The sequence below is a fragment of the Gavia stellata genome, chromosome 17, assembly GCF_030936135.1.
Source record: "Gavia stellata isolate bGavSte3 chromosome 17, bGavSte3.hap2, whole genome shotgun sequence".
Classification (NCBI taxonomy): Eukaryota; Metazoa; Chordata; class Aves; order Gaviiformes; family Gaviidae; genus Gavia; species Gavia stellata.
In genome coordinates, this window is record NC_082610.1 from 1,138,931 (window position 1) to 1,155,219 (window position 16,289).

General features: G+C 48.1%; 1 protein-coding gene across 1 annotated transcript; it reads right to left on the bottom strand.

The window, feature by feature from the left end:
- Window positions 1-1,917: 1,917 nt before the first annotated feature.
- Window positions 1,918-14,698, bottom strand: BAHD1 (bromo adjacent homology domain containing 1). The gene is made up of 6 exons (XM_009813467.2): window positions 13,054-14,698; window positions 9,338-9,699; window positions 7,162-7,321; window positions 6,092-6,168; window positions 3,571-3,662; window positions 1,918-2,134 (listed from the first exon to the last, which is right to left on the bottom strand). The coding sequence occupies exons 1-6, from the start codon at window positions 14,687-14,689 to the stop codon at window positions 1,945-1,947; spliced, it is 2,517 nt and encodes an 838-aa protein (XP_009811769.2). The 5' UTR covers window positions 14,690-14,698; the 3' UTR covers window positions 1,918-1,944.
- Window positions 14,699-16,289: the final 1,591 nt, after the last annotated feature.

Consider the following 16,289-nt stretch of genomic DNA (forward strand, 5'->3'; position numbering starts at 1 on the left):
CAGGGACACACGTGCCCTGCTTGCCCACAGCGGCAGGAGCCAGATCTTGTCACCTCCTCTCAAGTCATCGTCTTCTAGACACGCTCCCCTCTTTGGTATGTAGAGCACATCTCTGGAGAACTCCTGTGTAACAAACTATTTCCATGTAACGGATTTGATGCTGTGGGGTTTTCTCTCCAGGCCAGGCAGGCGTGCAGCCGTCGGAACAAGCCAACAAGCCCTCCGTTCCCACCCTGCCGGCGTCCGCAGGGAGTACGGGAAGCGCTGCTTCCACTGACAGGACAACGTTAAAGCAGTATGAACACTTCCATCATTTAACACAAGTTCAGAAGCCCCAAAAGACCGGAAAAATGCAGATCCCTACTTTCAATGAGTGACTCCAGCCAGCAGGAACGTGGGCAGAGACAGTGTTGATTCTCCTTCTTTACGTTAGTGCAATCTAGAAATGGACTCCCAGCTTGGTGCGAGTGACTCAACAGACTGTTACGCTGTCCTTTGGTTTGCTTTAGGATTAACTCGAATAGTTTGCGTTAAGATAAACTAACGTCTATCTAGGATCTATACACGTAAGGCAAGAGGCAATATCTGTGGGGCTCGGGTCGCATTTGTCGATGCGAACCTTTCCCAACGCTCAGTTCCTTTCAGGAGCCACAAAGCCACTTTGGTGAGCTTGCTCAGATGCCAGGATGAGTCTGGAGGGGGGAAGCTGCAAGGCAGTGCTGAGACAGCACTGCTGATGGCTTCAGCAGTACACCCAGGGTCAGGACAGTCACACAAGGGGAGGGGGGTTAAAATTTCAAAAAGCCAAAAACACTCAAGGAAAGGGTTTGCCATATCACCCTCCCGCCTCTAGCTTCTTCACACTGAAGACATATGGGGTTAAACAGGGCCTGTAAACAACGTTACAGAAAAACAAACTGGGAAGAAATAGTAAACCCACTTCTACTGCTACAGCCCCCTAAGCCATTAGAGGAAGAGCAATACTCAGAAGAGAAAACACGGCTCTCACCAGCAGAGCCCACTTCGTGGGCTCCCAGCTTCAGAGCGACGCATGCCTGCTGGCACTGTGCTTTATGGGGCACAAAATCCTTTGGGGCAAGGTCAGGGCATCTGCGACAGACGCACAGCTCTCCCTAACACCGCACTGGGATGTAGAGCCTACCACCCTGCCGGCTCCCTCTCTGCTCTGCGAGGGAGCAGATTTCCAAGCCTGGCTGCCAAGCCCCAGCCCAGGCAGTGAATCACAGAACAGCGAGGTGAGGGGAAAAGAAAGATGAGGGGAAAAAAAGGGGTCACCTCTTCCCCTGACGGAGCAAAACCTATTCAAGCACGACACAAGGCCACTCTGCATCCAGGCAGCTTCCAAAGCAACGGTTGTATTTTGAAGCAGCTCTCACCCACCAGGAATCCTCACAGTCTGTCCTGTGGGACAAAGGAGACTCTCCTGCGCTCTGCCAGGGAACTGGTCTCAGTCCTCACACTTCACATCAGGGCACGAAAACCACAGAACTGTCACAGCTTAACTCATACAACGCACCAAAGCATCCCTCCTGCACCTTTCCACCATTCCCACCAGCAATGGCTCTGGATTCAGTTTACTGGCTTTTATCCCCTGCAAACCCCTCCCAATATATGCATCTCTAGATACATATATAGATATAGATTTACATATGCAAGTACCTATATCTATATACATATATTTATTTTATACGTATATATTTTCAATTTATGCTTTTCATGAAGTGCTGTGCTTTCAACTGCTGCCTTCCTGCACAGGGATCTGCTCCTGCGCAGGCTTTTCAGTCCAAGGAAAGAGCGCTGGGCGCTCTCGTCTGCAAGCAGCACAAGGTAAGTCGTCGAGAGCGCACAGATGTCCCAGACCGTCAGCCTGCCGCCGGCTCTCCGGTGCCGCTCATCCTCACCGCGGTCCGACTGAGAATGGTGCTACTGCGGGTTCTTCAAGATGCGCCCATGTCTGAAGTCATAGACGTGACGACAGAGGAAAACCAGCTCGGGGTCAGTGTCCTCGGGCACCTTGCGGTGCAGAGGTGTGGAGTACTCTTCCGAGGGAGGAACCATCATGGTTTTCCTGCCTGGGATCCCTTCGACTCGACGCTTTGCCAAGGCACAAAATCTGCAACACAATTACATTGGACGAGTTAGCACGAACTGCTTTCATCTTCTACTGTTTGCATTGGTCTGTCTCCCCAGAAGCCACAACTGTGGCTGCCCAAGGATGAGGGGGGGGAAGGGGAGGAACACAGAGGAGAATTAAGCTTTGCTCGAGAGGAGGACGTGAAGGAGCTGTTGCTTTTGATGCCACCCTGAACTGTAGGAAGGAGCCCAACGGTTTGTATTTCTATACTGGTGGATGCCAAACAGCACGAAAGATGACTGCAATTAATCCACCTTGCTTTTACTACTTTGGCCTTGGTTTTGTTAATTAGCCCCAGAAAAGGCTTATGCATCAGGCTGTTCAGGCAAACAAAGAATTCAGGATGCCTTCAGTGAACATCTCTTAAAGGTGACCTTACCCACAACAGCATGAAAAAATTCCTGCCAATAGGTATTCCAGAGGACTGGGCTCTTAGAAAGGAAATGAGCTGTTCGGCTCCAAGGCTTAGAGTTTTGGGTTTCTTTGTTTTGGGGGGTATTTTTGTTGGGGCTTTGATGAGTTGTTTTGGTTTTTTGGGTTTTTCTGGTTGTGGTTTGGTTTTTTTTTTTTTTAGAGTTTTCAAAAGAAAGACCAAAATTCAGCTTAAAGAGTTTGTAAAACAGTTTTTAGAAATTCAAACAGCAGAGCCCTAGGCTAGGAGCAGGAGGACTAAGAAGAGTGCAGTAGGGCTGAACATCCCCTCCGCGGTAAGACTGCACATTCAACAAGACGCACCCAGCAAAACTGAAGAGATTTAAAAGCACTATTTCACATTATGGATTTGTGTGTCCATTCAACCCCTATTTTCATTCTGCCCTGCGCATCCATCCAAAGGATGGCAGTCTTTAATATGGATGCTCGGAAGTTCTTTCTGACAAAGTTTCAATTCAATCAGCAGGAGCTTAACAGTAAAAGCCTTAGTCACTACTGAGTGACGCTGCTGCCAAAACACCCAGATCTGCGAGCACATACACTGGTGTCTAGAAGCAACACTGGCAACAGGGTATCAGCAGGCTTTTTGGCAAGCTATGGCACCTGTGTACCACAGGGGATAGATATATAGGATGCTTTCCTGCCTTGCTTAGTTTTTAGCTCCAAGTTATGGGTTTTCCTGCATTGTCCTCCACTGATGTCCACATGCTGTGGTACCATATGAGTACAAACCTTTGTGAACCCCTTAAAGCATATACGTTACACAAGAGACACACGTAATGAATCTAGAGCGGAAGAAGCACGCACAGACTGCAGTACCGAACTTGTCCGTAGAGCGAGTGTAATTCACCCAGCTCCAGCTAGACCAAAGTCTGTAGGGCTGGGACAGTTCTGCTGGGTGATGGCTGGAAATGGAAAGAGTGACAAGAGCTGGAGACAGATGAAGGTCTCAGGAACAGCAGCAAGTTAAGAGCACCACCTACCTGCAGTACTCTGCAAAGGTCAGCACGTAGCACTTCTCCTCTATGCAAGCAACGCTGTTTTCATCCTGATGCCGGGATGCAAAGATCTCATTCTGCAAGAGAAGGAAGGAAGAGGTCACCCAGCTGGCCAGGAGCCCCAGGGAGGCAGGGCCAGCTCCACACCTTCACCCATCACCTTAAAGGGGAGTCCATCCAAGCATGCTCATAGCAGATACTCTTTAGAGCCAATATTTCGCATAATCCAGACACCTTCCAGGTGTTTTGGGACCTATTTATAGTGTGAACCAGAATTTTATCCAGCAACACGTGAGCAAAGCATTAAGAGTTCTCCCATCATTTAACACTGCCCAGCACACTTTGTGAGGCCAAGCATCCAAATCCCACCCATACTGCCAATGTTACAAAAGCACTTCAGCAGCAAGGCCGCTACCAGCTACACCACTCAGCCTCCTCTTTCCTCCTGGGGATGACAGACAGCTTGTGGCCACCGCTGAGAAGTGTCCCAGGAGATGAGCTTTTGCAATGCTGCACTGGAAAAAACAAAAGCAGCATTTTGAAAGCGCTCTTGCGATGCCTGGGAATGACAACAAGACAGGTAAGAGGAAGGAAGGCTGAGTCCATCGGGGAGGTACTGCAAAGGCTCAGAAAAATGCCTGCAAGAGGTGCCTTTGCTCAGCTTATCCAAAAATCTGACTTAGTGCACAGACTGCACGTGGAAGGAGCCTTCAGACCGCATCCAGTCCGTGGATGCCAGTGAGCAATGCTCCTGCAGGCAGGAGATCGGGGCCCTCCCCACCCACACATTCCTCCGAGCTCCTAGGGACGGTCGGTCTTCATGACTTTTCCCTTTCCTGTGCTGGAAACCCTTCCAATTCATTTGTACAGCTAAGAATTTAAATGGAGGCTGAACAGCACTTCGCTGTCTTTACTACTACCCTTTGACACACGACCAGTCCTTCTAAGCCATCTCTGTATCAAAGCTAAAGGAGTCCCTTCCTTTCCAACCCTTTCCTCATCCCAATTCAATTAGAAAGGCTGGTTTGGTGAGGGAAATAGCAATAGCCTTTTTTCCCAGGGTAATTTAGGAAACTTGGCTCTGCAGCAGGCAGGATTGGTTAGATATGGGGCAACCGAGATGGAGCCATTTGAAAGAATTTCAGGTGTGGTTAGATCAACAAAGATGATCTCTGCGAACAAGGATGCCCTGCACAAGTCTGGAAGCATTACCTGCAGGCCTTGTTTCTGCTCACAGCCCCGAGGAAAGAGGCTGGAAGGAAAGACTCACAAAAGGGTCACTGTCTGGGGACATGCTTAATCAGAGAAACTGAAAATGCCACACCCTGCTTCTGCACATGGGGGTTTGGTCTACTCCTTAAATCAAAACTATCTGAGTCATCTTTGGCAAGCCCATCCCAGCTACTCAGCCCAAACGGCACTCTCTCATTTGAAGTCTTGTGTAATTAAGCACGTGTGCAAAAAACTGGCTTAATTCCTCCTAGCCAGACTACTGGCACTCCCCCTATACTAGAATGCAAGTGGATACAGTCACGCTTCATTTATGGACCAGAAAACTATAAAAGGTACCACATTTTGGTTTAGAAACTCATCTGTGCCAGGCAAGTCAGGCAGGTACAACTCCCCGGCTGTTCCCCAGTCCTGCTCTCACCCCCTCCCTCTCCTTTTATTTAGAAAAGGAAAAAAAGGAAAAGAGGCACCAAGTATTTTGGTGGGTTGAAAACAGCAGTAAATTCTCCATTCCCAGTTTAAAACCAGCTTGTTCTGTCACCCAACACAAGCCCATGCAAAGCAGAGCAAGGCATGAAGTCATAATGATTCACACGTTTTTCCTTTTAAAAAGCGAACTCTATTATACTGGCATAACATCCTCGGGTCAGTCTTTAATTCTCATCATAAATCTATACAGGGGAAGGATGATGCATCCACGTTTCTGCACAAAACAAACAAGTTTCTGGGGTTTAAGAAGCAGATTAAGGGATTTATGATAAAAAGACAGCACGTGATATAGGTACTCCAACATCCTGCAGAACTGCAGCAGGAGCTTTTGCACTGATGTCTGCAGTTCTGGGTGAATTAGATACCCTTTTTGGAAAGGCATCTGATCTTGATTCAGTGTAAACTCACTCTTTCTTACTGCTAAGGTAGCAGCCAAAACAACTTTTCACTTAATGCGCAGGATTTTCTCAGATTAAAGGGAGAAACATTAAAACTTAATGGAGGCAGCCATGTAAAGAACACAGCAGCTTCTGTTACAGCCCAGAGTTTCTACATATGACAATGAAGTGGGGAAAGCCCGTATATAGGACACCACCACTCAACACATCTGGCAACAGCTGCATCACAGCCAAGAGACAGCTCCATTTTACTCAAAACAGAAGCTCAGCCCTCTGAGTTTGAGGCCACCCAGGAATGCAGGGGGATACTCAGGCTAATCCCCTCTTCCTGCAGAAATACAGACATACCAGGATACCCTGGCCCCGAGTTTTGCATTCAGACGGCTCACCTGGTGCATACTGGGATTGCGGCCTCCCTGAGTGTGCTCCGGTCTGTAATACCACAGGAGGCTCATCATCAGCTCCCCTGCAAGAAGATTTATTAAAATATGTCAAGCCTCAGTTTTCTTGTAGTGTTTTCCCACTAATATCCAGGTTCCTCCTCCTGCTTCATCCCTTTCATCCCCATAGCACTCACATAGAGGCAGCTGTGCCCTGATAAATATTGCATGCTGAACTAGGTGTCCTTTTGTTACAGCCAGAAGCTGTATGAAGTTGGTCACGTTGCTATTCCGTTACACCTTCACCTCCTCTACTTGTGTTCCATCGTCACAAAGAGGTCAGTTAGGCACACAAAAATCCCCCACAAAAATCAAACATTTCCATCTGAAAAAAGTATCCATTCAGACCGCAAGCTGGAAAAGATGCTCATCCAAAGCTCGGGACTTGCAGCATTAACTCCCAGGTTAATGCCAGAATTACTGCTGCAGGATGACGTGACCAAGATGGGCCTCACCACAGATTGATCGCTTCTTTTACACGTAATTTTTTTTTTTTAACTTTTAAACAAGACCTGTACTTTACAACATTTGGCACAGCTTCCTTGGCTCAGGTATCGCTAGTGAGACACAGGACTTTAACATCAAAACCACACTACTCCAATCGCCACCCCTACGTGGGTCCCATCAAGAGCTTCTGCAGCTAAGCCCATGCTCCACACCAACACCCAGCCCAGATGTTGCATAGAGCATTTGAGTAAACAGCAGCTCCAGCGATGTCTGTTGCAATGAAATGATGAAGGAGATTGTTGCTAAGATGGGCACTTGGCAGATATTATGTGCTTTCACGACCAGGAATATTTTGATTACCAGTCTCAGGCTAGTGATTAAGGAGCATTTCAGTGCCTGGAACAAACTGAACAAAAGCCATGGAGCTAATCTCTTCCTCTTCATCACCTGGTCTGGCAGCAGTGGAGTACGCTAACAAGCTTGCCACTCTCCCGAGAGCCATCACTTCCCCAGTTCCAGCTCCCCCTCATCTGTCAAGCGCAAAGGCAGTACATACTCTTTTGGCACAGTACCTGTTTTGGGGTCTTCCCACAGTGCAGATATCTTCGCAACGTATGGCATAGATTTCTTCCGGGGTCCTGATTTCAAGAGGACAGTATCTCGTACCCGGATAATCTCCCCATCTCTCTCCACAGCCTGATAGCTCTTGCGAACAGCTGGCTCTGGTTCATTCTATACCATTAGAACACACACAAAAAATAAAGCAACCTGAGCATCCAGGCAAAGAGTTAGTTTATTGTTTGTTACCCCAATCCAAGACTCCTTTGGTCATGCTGCAAACTAAAAACTTGCCTAAGCCTACTCAGAGCTACGTGCTTCCACTTCAAGAGATCTCCGAGAGAAGTCATGCAGCGTAAGACTGCTCGTGGCATCTCTACTCCCGCCAAGTTGGTTTATAACAACAAAGATCAGGTCAAAGGAATTACTTTCTCTATGGGTAGGGCATTCATCGGTAAGGAAAGTTCACTGAGGAATAGCATCCAGGTGCTTGCAGGTCATACGTGGCCATCGTTTTCAAATAAAGCAAAACACAACTATTTATCCTACGCAGTACTGGCAGTAAGGAGCAGCTCACCACCAGGACAGCAAGTCTCACAAAAGCACCTATTTCAGAAATTAATACCCTTATTTCAAATGTAAAAACAATCGCTCTTTCAATTCTGCATGCAAAAAAACAAGTTCAGAAAAATCACCATTTATCTGCCTACCCGTAGCTGTGCATTTCCTTCATATTCAAAGGCACGAAAAACTACGCATGTTTTGAATGCTATGCATTTCTCTGATACAAACATTATAAGAAAACAAATAAACCATGAAATATTTCACATGAACAGGACAGGGAGTGGCAGGGAGGCCATGGCATAAAGCTTTCCTTAACAAGATTGCTAACATTTCCTTTGTACCCTCTAACATTACAAAATGATCACTTTTTGAACAATGAACTGGGGGGTTTTATTTTATTTTAGCTCTGAAAACTCATTTCAGAATGCCTGAGCAGGATAGGTTTAACCTCCTGCCAGATCGCCCAGGCAAAATCGGAAGCATTACGCGCCAGGACTTAAGGAGATTAACGGTGCGCTGCTCCTTTCAAAGTGTCAAAGTCTGAGCGACGGATGCAAGAGGCTCGTCTCTGGCTTTCACCAGCTTCATCCTTGCACAGCCCCTGGTAGCTGTACACAGCCCTAAGAGCTGAAACTACAAAACCTGTCCTGGATGATGCTCTCAGCAGCTCGAGGTTATACCACCGCACCAAGTGGCAACACAGACAAGTCTGCTTGGACCACAGCTCCCCTTGCTGCTGACATTTACTGCACGCTGTTCAACACCTTGTCCCACCTTCCCAGACAGCATGTGGGTCCAGATTTCAAGTCCACAGCTCTTATGTTTTAGTAAGATGAAGGATATTGCCTTCTCTCTCAATTGGAGGGGACTTTACTGTAGCTAATTAAATTTTCTGGCAGGAAATCTCCCATCTTGCAGGAGTCAGTCTCTGCCCCTGAACACAACAAATGGGAAAGTACAGACAAGAAATCCTTGAAGGAGTGACTGGCCATGCCACCAGAGAAGTTACAAGACGGAGGACATTGAGTGCTAGAAAAATTCCATCTGGGAGCCAGGATACTGTCTCAGTCCTCTGGGAGATCTGCTCTCTGGGAGATCCCTGCTGGGCTACAGACACCATCAGTGAGGAGAACCACCTTACGAGAGCTACCTTTAGACAACCACTCCTTAAAACAAGGCTAAAACCCTCCCTCATTTTCTCAAACACGTTTGCCCTAAGCCAGGAGGAAGAAGCTGGAGGACAATCTCTCTGTAGGATGGACTCACAGGTGCAACAGGTGCCACCCTTGCAAATGCCGAAGCCAGAAGTATTTATCATCATGGCATTTCAGCTGACGCTAGCACAGGAGTAGCAGGTTTTCCTTCCTTTCCAAACTGCCTGTCATGCTGTGCAAGGTAATACCAGAGCACACAAGAAAAACAAAGCCAACAGCAGCTCGGCCTCAAAGCCCAGCCAAAAGGCACTACTTGCCTGTCCAAGAGATTCTAGATGGCATCTAGTGACCATCTCTGCCTTGAAGCAAGACACAAAACGCTCTTGAGCCTTCATGATCTTAGTCCCCCGAAGATGCACAAATGGATATAGCCACACACACACACAAAAACCCGCGCTCCACAGACACCTACCACAACGTAGACGGCCTTCTCGCAGGCTGTGCCAACGGGCATCCAGCCGTTGGTAGCTCTCCGCCTGCTAATGCGTTGCTGCTTTGGATGGGAATGACCTCCCGCTGCTTTGCTGTCAGATGCATGGAGACAGCCCGTAGTATTTCTGAGACCGGATTTGGAGCCGCTGGGAGGCTTTGAGCTCTGTGGACATTCTCGGGCCATGGTCTGAGGGTCAGAGTTGGGGGTCTGCAGATGAGGAACGGGTTCTGCAGCTGGTGGCACGCTGGGTACAGGACATCCTGAGAGCGGGTGGGCAGGTGACGCAGGGTGCCCTGCCACAGGGATTGTGAGGTTCAGCTGGTCCAGAGACTTGCAGCCTTCTAACAGAAGAGAAGAGAAGAGGCATGTATCTCATTTGAAATATAAGACAAGTACACAATGAAGACTGTCCCAAACTACCACCGCTTTCCCCTGAAACTCCCTTTATTGCATTATAGCAGTAAAGACTCTCCACATTGTAATTTCATTTTGCACTGTCACTGGATTCCAAAAGCAAAGATATTTCTAAGCCTGCGATGCTCCAATATGTTGCTGCTGAAGACACTGCACCACAACAAACCCATCTGAAATCCCCCAAAGTAATGCCAGCCAGTAATACGCATAAGGCTGGCCAGTGTCCAAAGTAGTTCCAGCCTGTCAACATGTATATAAGAAATAAAAGGCTTATCAAAACGACGGGAAGGATTAAACCACACTAGCAGAAGCAGCCAGCTTCTTTCAAAAAGCCCGATTCTACTAATCAGGGAAAATTGAGAAGATTCTCTAAATTAACTCCAGAAATACAAAACAACACGGAACAAAACTATGTAAGATGATGCACGCTGCTGCCTTCAGCAAAACCGCGTCCCTAAAGCAGACGCATTAACCACAACAGGTTAGTAAGTCGGCTGACGCTGCCTCTCACAAGCATCCCAGAACACCTCACACCGCTCCAGGAGTCACAAAACAAGCCCTCAACCAGGCCAACGTGTCCGACAGAAGAACAAGTCGGATTTGAATTACCTACCGTCAACAGGAAGAAAGCTCCCAGGCCAATATACAACGCACCCCTATTCCCTAAATCAGAAAGCGTGCTTTTTGGGGTGACAAAAAGGGCAGCTTGAGGCAACCTCCAGGAGATGCCTGCAGACTGCAGCACGTCCTAGCAGATCTGTGGGACTGCACTGCTGCAGAGCTGCTAAAAACATCTAAAAGTGAAAAAACATCTGAAGTCACCAAGCTCCAGCTGAGTAACTGCTGAGATCCCCTCGCAACAACAGGAAATCATTGCCTCCTGTCTCCCCCTTGACCCTCCCTAAGAGAGCTGCCGCAAAGCTGCTGCTGAACTGCAAGTGCGAGGGCTGCTACGGACCGTCGTGGACTTTGCTGACCCTGAGCAGCAAATGCCGCAGCAACTCCCTCAGCGAGCCAAGACGTCAGGATGCGAGTTCAGGTATCCTGGCTGGCCTTGGCAGGCACAGGACCCACAGAGCAGTGAATCACCTCTTGAGTATTCTGCTTACAAAAGTAGTTTTCAAGCTTGAACTAAAGCAGGATGAAGCTTCACAAGAGTATCTACTAAACTTCAGGGAAGCAGTGCAGAGCCGGCCTCGCTGGCACCCCTGGGACTCCGTCCTTGGCTGCACGCACTTGCAGCCCCTCCACCAGCGCTGGGGCTAAAGCATCTCTTGCAGCCTGTCCGATCTCATCCCCACCACCCGGCTTTCAAATTGCATGCTGCAAACCATCCGTGGGACGGGGAAAGCAATGCCTTTCCCCCACGTACAGCAGATAATGACAGCCCAAGATTACAGCCTGATCCTCTGATTTGTACCAAACAGGCACTGATATTTCCATATGAAAATCTCAAACACACCAAATAAGACAGATATAACACAAGGCATGCGACACGTCAAGCTGGATCCCCTCGTACCAGTGCTCTCAGATGGGAGCCGGTTGCTTGCAACCGAAGTACTCCTTTAATTCACTAAAATGACCCACCCTAGGGAAGGATGAGATTTCAGAGGCGCACACATATATAAAAATCAACTCCTAAGCGCAAGTCCCCATTAATATTCTAGAAGACCTCCTTATACACTTCAATCCACAAAACAAAGTCTAAATTATTCCGATGTTGTAGGCTTTTAAATCAGAAGTTGCTCACAGGAAGGAAAGCACACCAAGGAAGATCTTAGCAGCGGGGTGACACACTGCTAGTAAGTACATGCCCCTGGAACCACGACTGCCCCTGCCAGCACCATGAGCAATTACCGAGTTCACAGGGAGGGCTGAACTCTGAAAAATAGTGTTTGCACCGCCTGCATCCTTCTGGTTGCACGAAGTCAGAGGCACTGGCATGCAAAATTTCAGGAACAAAGTAGACTGACATGACCCCAGGGCACTACACAGAAAACTGTCAGGCGAGAACACATTGCTGAGCTAGTTGTCTTGCAAACATCCAACTTTAAAGAGCATTGAAGCCACTAGTGAACACTGTCTAGCTGCTACCGTAGGAAGCGGAGATACTCAGGGAAAACGGAAATTATACTTCAACCAAATGCTCCTGAGTTTCAGCAGCTTCCTACAACAGAAGATGACAAAGCTTTGCTCAAACCGAGCGCTGAACCAGAACTTCATCCACCTACCTGCAAATCTGTTTTAAGTGGATAAGTCATGCCTCCTTTTGTCTCGAGCACGTGGTTAACCGAAAGACCGACATTTACACTCCTAACAGCCGAAGAAGCAGCCCTGTCTATAGACCGTACTGTTTGCAGACAGCAGCACTGTCTAGCTTGATGGCTTTTATACAAAGTACTGGTGTCTGATAACCCCCACACAACAATCCAGTTTTAAATATTTCAAAAGATATTTTTCAATAGCAAAGGCAAAACTCCAAGATAAAGCACACTGGAGGATAAAGTCTGAAGAACAGACAGGGACAGAAGAGCGCCAGGCAACTAACTACGTCACCTCTTACACCGTCACCTGTCCTCGTTGTCAGCCATTGTTTAAGAGCAAAGATGGGACCACTACACGCCAAGCTAACAGCATACCCGGCACTGATATCACCGCGGTGAAATTCAAGCACCTGTCCAAACAGGAGACTCAAACTGAATCATTACACAGCCCTGCCAGATCTGATCTATAAAATCTTAAGACTGCATCCCCCATACGGCTTGCACCAGTAAGAGTCTAATGACCGAGGCAACGCCTGCTTCTTCACACCGCTCTGAAGCAAGGATGTTCCGAGAGCGAGCTTCTGGGAACGGAGGAGTAACTCAGCCTGATGTGCTTTAGACCCTCCGCTCAGAGAGGCACAGCAGGATGGCGAGAAGCCTTGCAGAGCATGTAGGAACTAAAAATCACTCATTTTACACAGATCAAAGCTAAGCGGTTAGCTCCAGCATGACAAGTCATGAGTCACCTTCTCACTGCCCAAATCCTTTCAGCGATTCTATGCTTTCCACACCAATAAGACCTTTCAGTGGGGAAAAAAACCTCAGAGTTAAAAATGGGGGAAGGGGAGGCAAAACATGGATTCTTTCCGAGCTGCCGTTCAGCTGCCAAAGTGGAGACGCGCCACGCGCAGAGGGAGCTTGCCTCCTGGCAACGAGATACCTTCGTTAGTCACCGCGCCGAACCAGCCCTCTTCTCCTAGGAACGCCAATGAGATTTGCTCGCACTTTGCACCTTACCTGCTGCAAAAGGCATTTTGTAGGGGTAGGTGTTCCGTCCTGCATGCGCGCTGCTAATCCTGCCCTCTGGCACATGCACGACTCCACAGACGCTGTAACTGTTAATCGCCGTTCCTTCTCCACAACAGTATGGAGAGTTACACCAGTGGAGTGGCTGGAAATGAGCACCTGATGGCAAGGAACCGGGCGATACCAAGAGCCCCTCACAGGTAGCGGATTGCGAAAGCTCGTCCTTGGGGTAAACGGAGCAGTGAGAGTAGCCACTGTATCCACTTTGGCCATAATAAACGTAAAACCCATTCAATGGGGTCAGATCCGAGGATTCATACAGACATCCACAATCCGTGTGATTTCCGGGCACAGGCAAGGGAGGGAACTGCTGCACGGGAAAGGAAGGCTGATGAAATTCCTGTTTGGGGGTTGGGGATTTCTCTCCGGGTCTTCCGTACTCCGGCTTCATGGAAGCTTGTCCACCCATAAGCAAAGGCAGTCTGTGGTAGAAACCCTCTGTGTTAGCATAGGAGCTAGACAGCGACTCGTAAGGGACGGCTTCTGTCATCCCATAGAGCCTAGAGGAGTCCCGCTGCTCTCCTTTCCCAAAAGCGCCTAGAGCAAGTCCTCGCCAGCCATGCTGACCTTCCATTTTTAAGCTAGCCACTTCCTTCTTGGATTTGACGCAATTCTTCCTACCGGCTTTGGCCCATTTGAGCGTAGATTTTGAACAGTGGTTCTCGGACTTGCCCTCTCCATCCGATTTACTCCTCTGCTTCAGGGGTTGGTCTTTCTCATGGGTCAGCTTCAGAAACGCCACGGCATTCAGGCTGGCCAGTCTCTTTGGGGTGGGATGATAGGAGATGGCACCATCCTCCCTCTTTGTCCCATCATCAAAGACCTCATCTAGTGAATGGTCACAGCTATTGCATTTCTGACTGGGCTCATGCCGGTTTTTTCCTTTACCTGTTTTCACAGCTGTTTTTTCCAGCACAGGCCAGTTGTCACCAGCTTTGCAATGCAAGCTCTTAACAGTACAGTCTCCGCTGGCTTTAACGGAGTCCCTCCGAAAACGCCTGCCAGATAATAAGCCATCATCCCGTTCAAAAAGCAGATTATTCACTGCCTCTGCATTCAGCGAGGCCAGCCTGCGTTTCCTGGGCTCGGAAGGAGCAGTATCAAGGTCTTGCTCTGTCCCTGGGTAAGTTATTGTGCACTTTTCCCCAGATGAATCACTCTTCGCTGCTCCCACAGGCTGAACTTGTTCAGAGAACAAAGCAGGTCCCAAACCCTCCATCCAACTGGGAAGGTCCTTTTTCTTACAGCTCTGGGTCTGCTTCGACAGAGATCCAGCCACATCCTCCAGCCTGGTGAGGAGCACTTTGCAGGTCTTTTTGTTCATCGAGGGGAGCAGACGTCTCCGCAGTGGGTACGTCTTTCGCACTTCATGCAAATTCTTGCTTTTGTTCGTCCCCACAAACCCACTCGGACAGTTCGGAGCCTCGGTGGCCTCTCCGTCTCTCTGCTCACCACACTCTGCCTCGGTCCTGTCCATCCTCCTGCTGCCTGTTGGTGATGAAGCTTGGCCAGCAGAACCAGCTGGATGTTTCAGAAGGAAAAGTTGTTTCTTCCGGGCATGCGTCATAGGATCAATGTCCAATCCTGAGAACGAACAGAAGAAAACATCTATTAATATCGCCGAGAAGGACCCATCTCCTCACAAAGCACCAACTGCCAATTAGGAAATATTTGGGGAAGCTTGTTTCTATACACAGTAGAGTCTTTTTGGGTGACGGCCAGTTAAGCCAATTAAGAGACAGGATGCAATGAGATGTGATTTAACATCAAGCCATAGAACACGATAGTAATGAAAAGCAAGGCGGTGATGGCAAATGCCACAGGAGCTGGGAAAACCAGGGTACGGCCAGAAAGGTGTTTCACCCAGCTCCCAGCCTCAGCATGTTCCCTGGTACACCGACGCTGTTTCTAACATGTTAGAAATTCTCATCAAATCTACTAAAGCTGATCTGAATGCTGGTCCAGGGCATACAGCAGAAATAAATCCCAGGTATTTGACTGCTTGCATGTTGATACAGGCAGGCTGTTTCATTGTCGTTTTCTGAAACAATTAGACAAAAGAAAAACAAAAAGTCCACCTACTCATGTGAAAAGTAAACTTGGTCTATTAAGCAGAGATCTGCCAACATTAATAAATTAAATACATGCAAATCCCTATGCAGGTTAGAACCTGGCTACTCACTGCTGTTGTCGTTCCCCACAGTTGCATTTTATAAACGTTGTGGACATTAAACAACCAAATCACAACATTCGGCAGAGAGGCCCTAAAAATATGTTTACGGGAGGAAAGAATTACTCATCTGCATGTCATTCCTGACATTTCATCTAGGTGCTATGTGAAGTCACTGTTCAAAACCAATACAAATTACCAAAATATAAAAAGAAAGTAGTAAGAATCCGCACCCGGGACAGGAACTGCCTCGCTGAAAGCACAGCTGAGCCGACCAACACCCAGCACCCTAAGGAAGCTGCTGGCAGACCGGGACAGCTTCAGCACATCTGGACTTCCCCAGCTGGGTAGAACATTACAGAAAGGGTCCTGCTCCGATTTACCCTAAAAGAGAACTTTTTCTGCAAACGCACAAGGCATGCCAGCCTCGGGAGCAGGATGGCTCCCTCCAAGCAATACATTGCGAGAGGTCTCCGTGGCAAGGCAGGGAGGAAGCATCAAACCCAGAAGAAATGGAGACAGCTGCTGCCTGCCTTCCCCCAAAGCATCAGCAGCAGAGGCTGGCTGCTCACCTAGCCACGCCATGAGTACACCCCAGGCTTTCTGGCCACACCACGAGTAAGAGCTTACTACTAAATAGCCTCTAAGTATTTAGTAAGCAAGCGATACGAGAGGAACAGCACCATCCGGAGAGCCCCTTCAGCCACGTGTTGGCTTCCTGAGTTATCCAGCAAACTAAACTTGATTTTTAGTTTTCCTGTTCCACTTTTAGCAGAAGGGTTATCACGTCTTTGTGCTCTTGCATTTCAACTTCAGCAAGTGACCTGGAGGTTTGTGTCAGGTATTTGAGGAATTAACCAATTTCGCAGCCTGAAGGAACACATGTTCACATAAGAAGCTGTAAGTCTAACACTAAGAAAGGATACAGGTAGGTGATACTAACCTATGAACACTAAAAAAAGTCAGCCTAATTGAGTGATAGTAGAATAGATTTCAT

What these genes read in the sequence shown, in the direction of transcription:
- BAHD1 (XM_009813467.2), bottom strand. Translation starts at nt 14,689, where the DNA reads ATGACGCATGCCCGGAAGAAACAACTTTTCCTTCTGAAACATCCAGCT. An exon ending in GTGGGAAGACCCCAAAACAG is followed by an intron (nt 6,169 to 7,161) that starts GTACTGTGCCAA and finishes ATCTTCTTGCAG; the next exon opens with GGGAGCTGATGATGAGCCTC. An exon ending in ACCTTTGCAGAGTACTGCAG is followed by an intron (nt 2,135 to 3,570) that starts GTAGGTGGTGCT and finishes ATTGTGTTGCAG; the next exon opens with ATTTTGTGCCTTGGCAAAGC.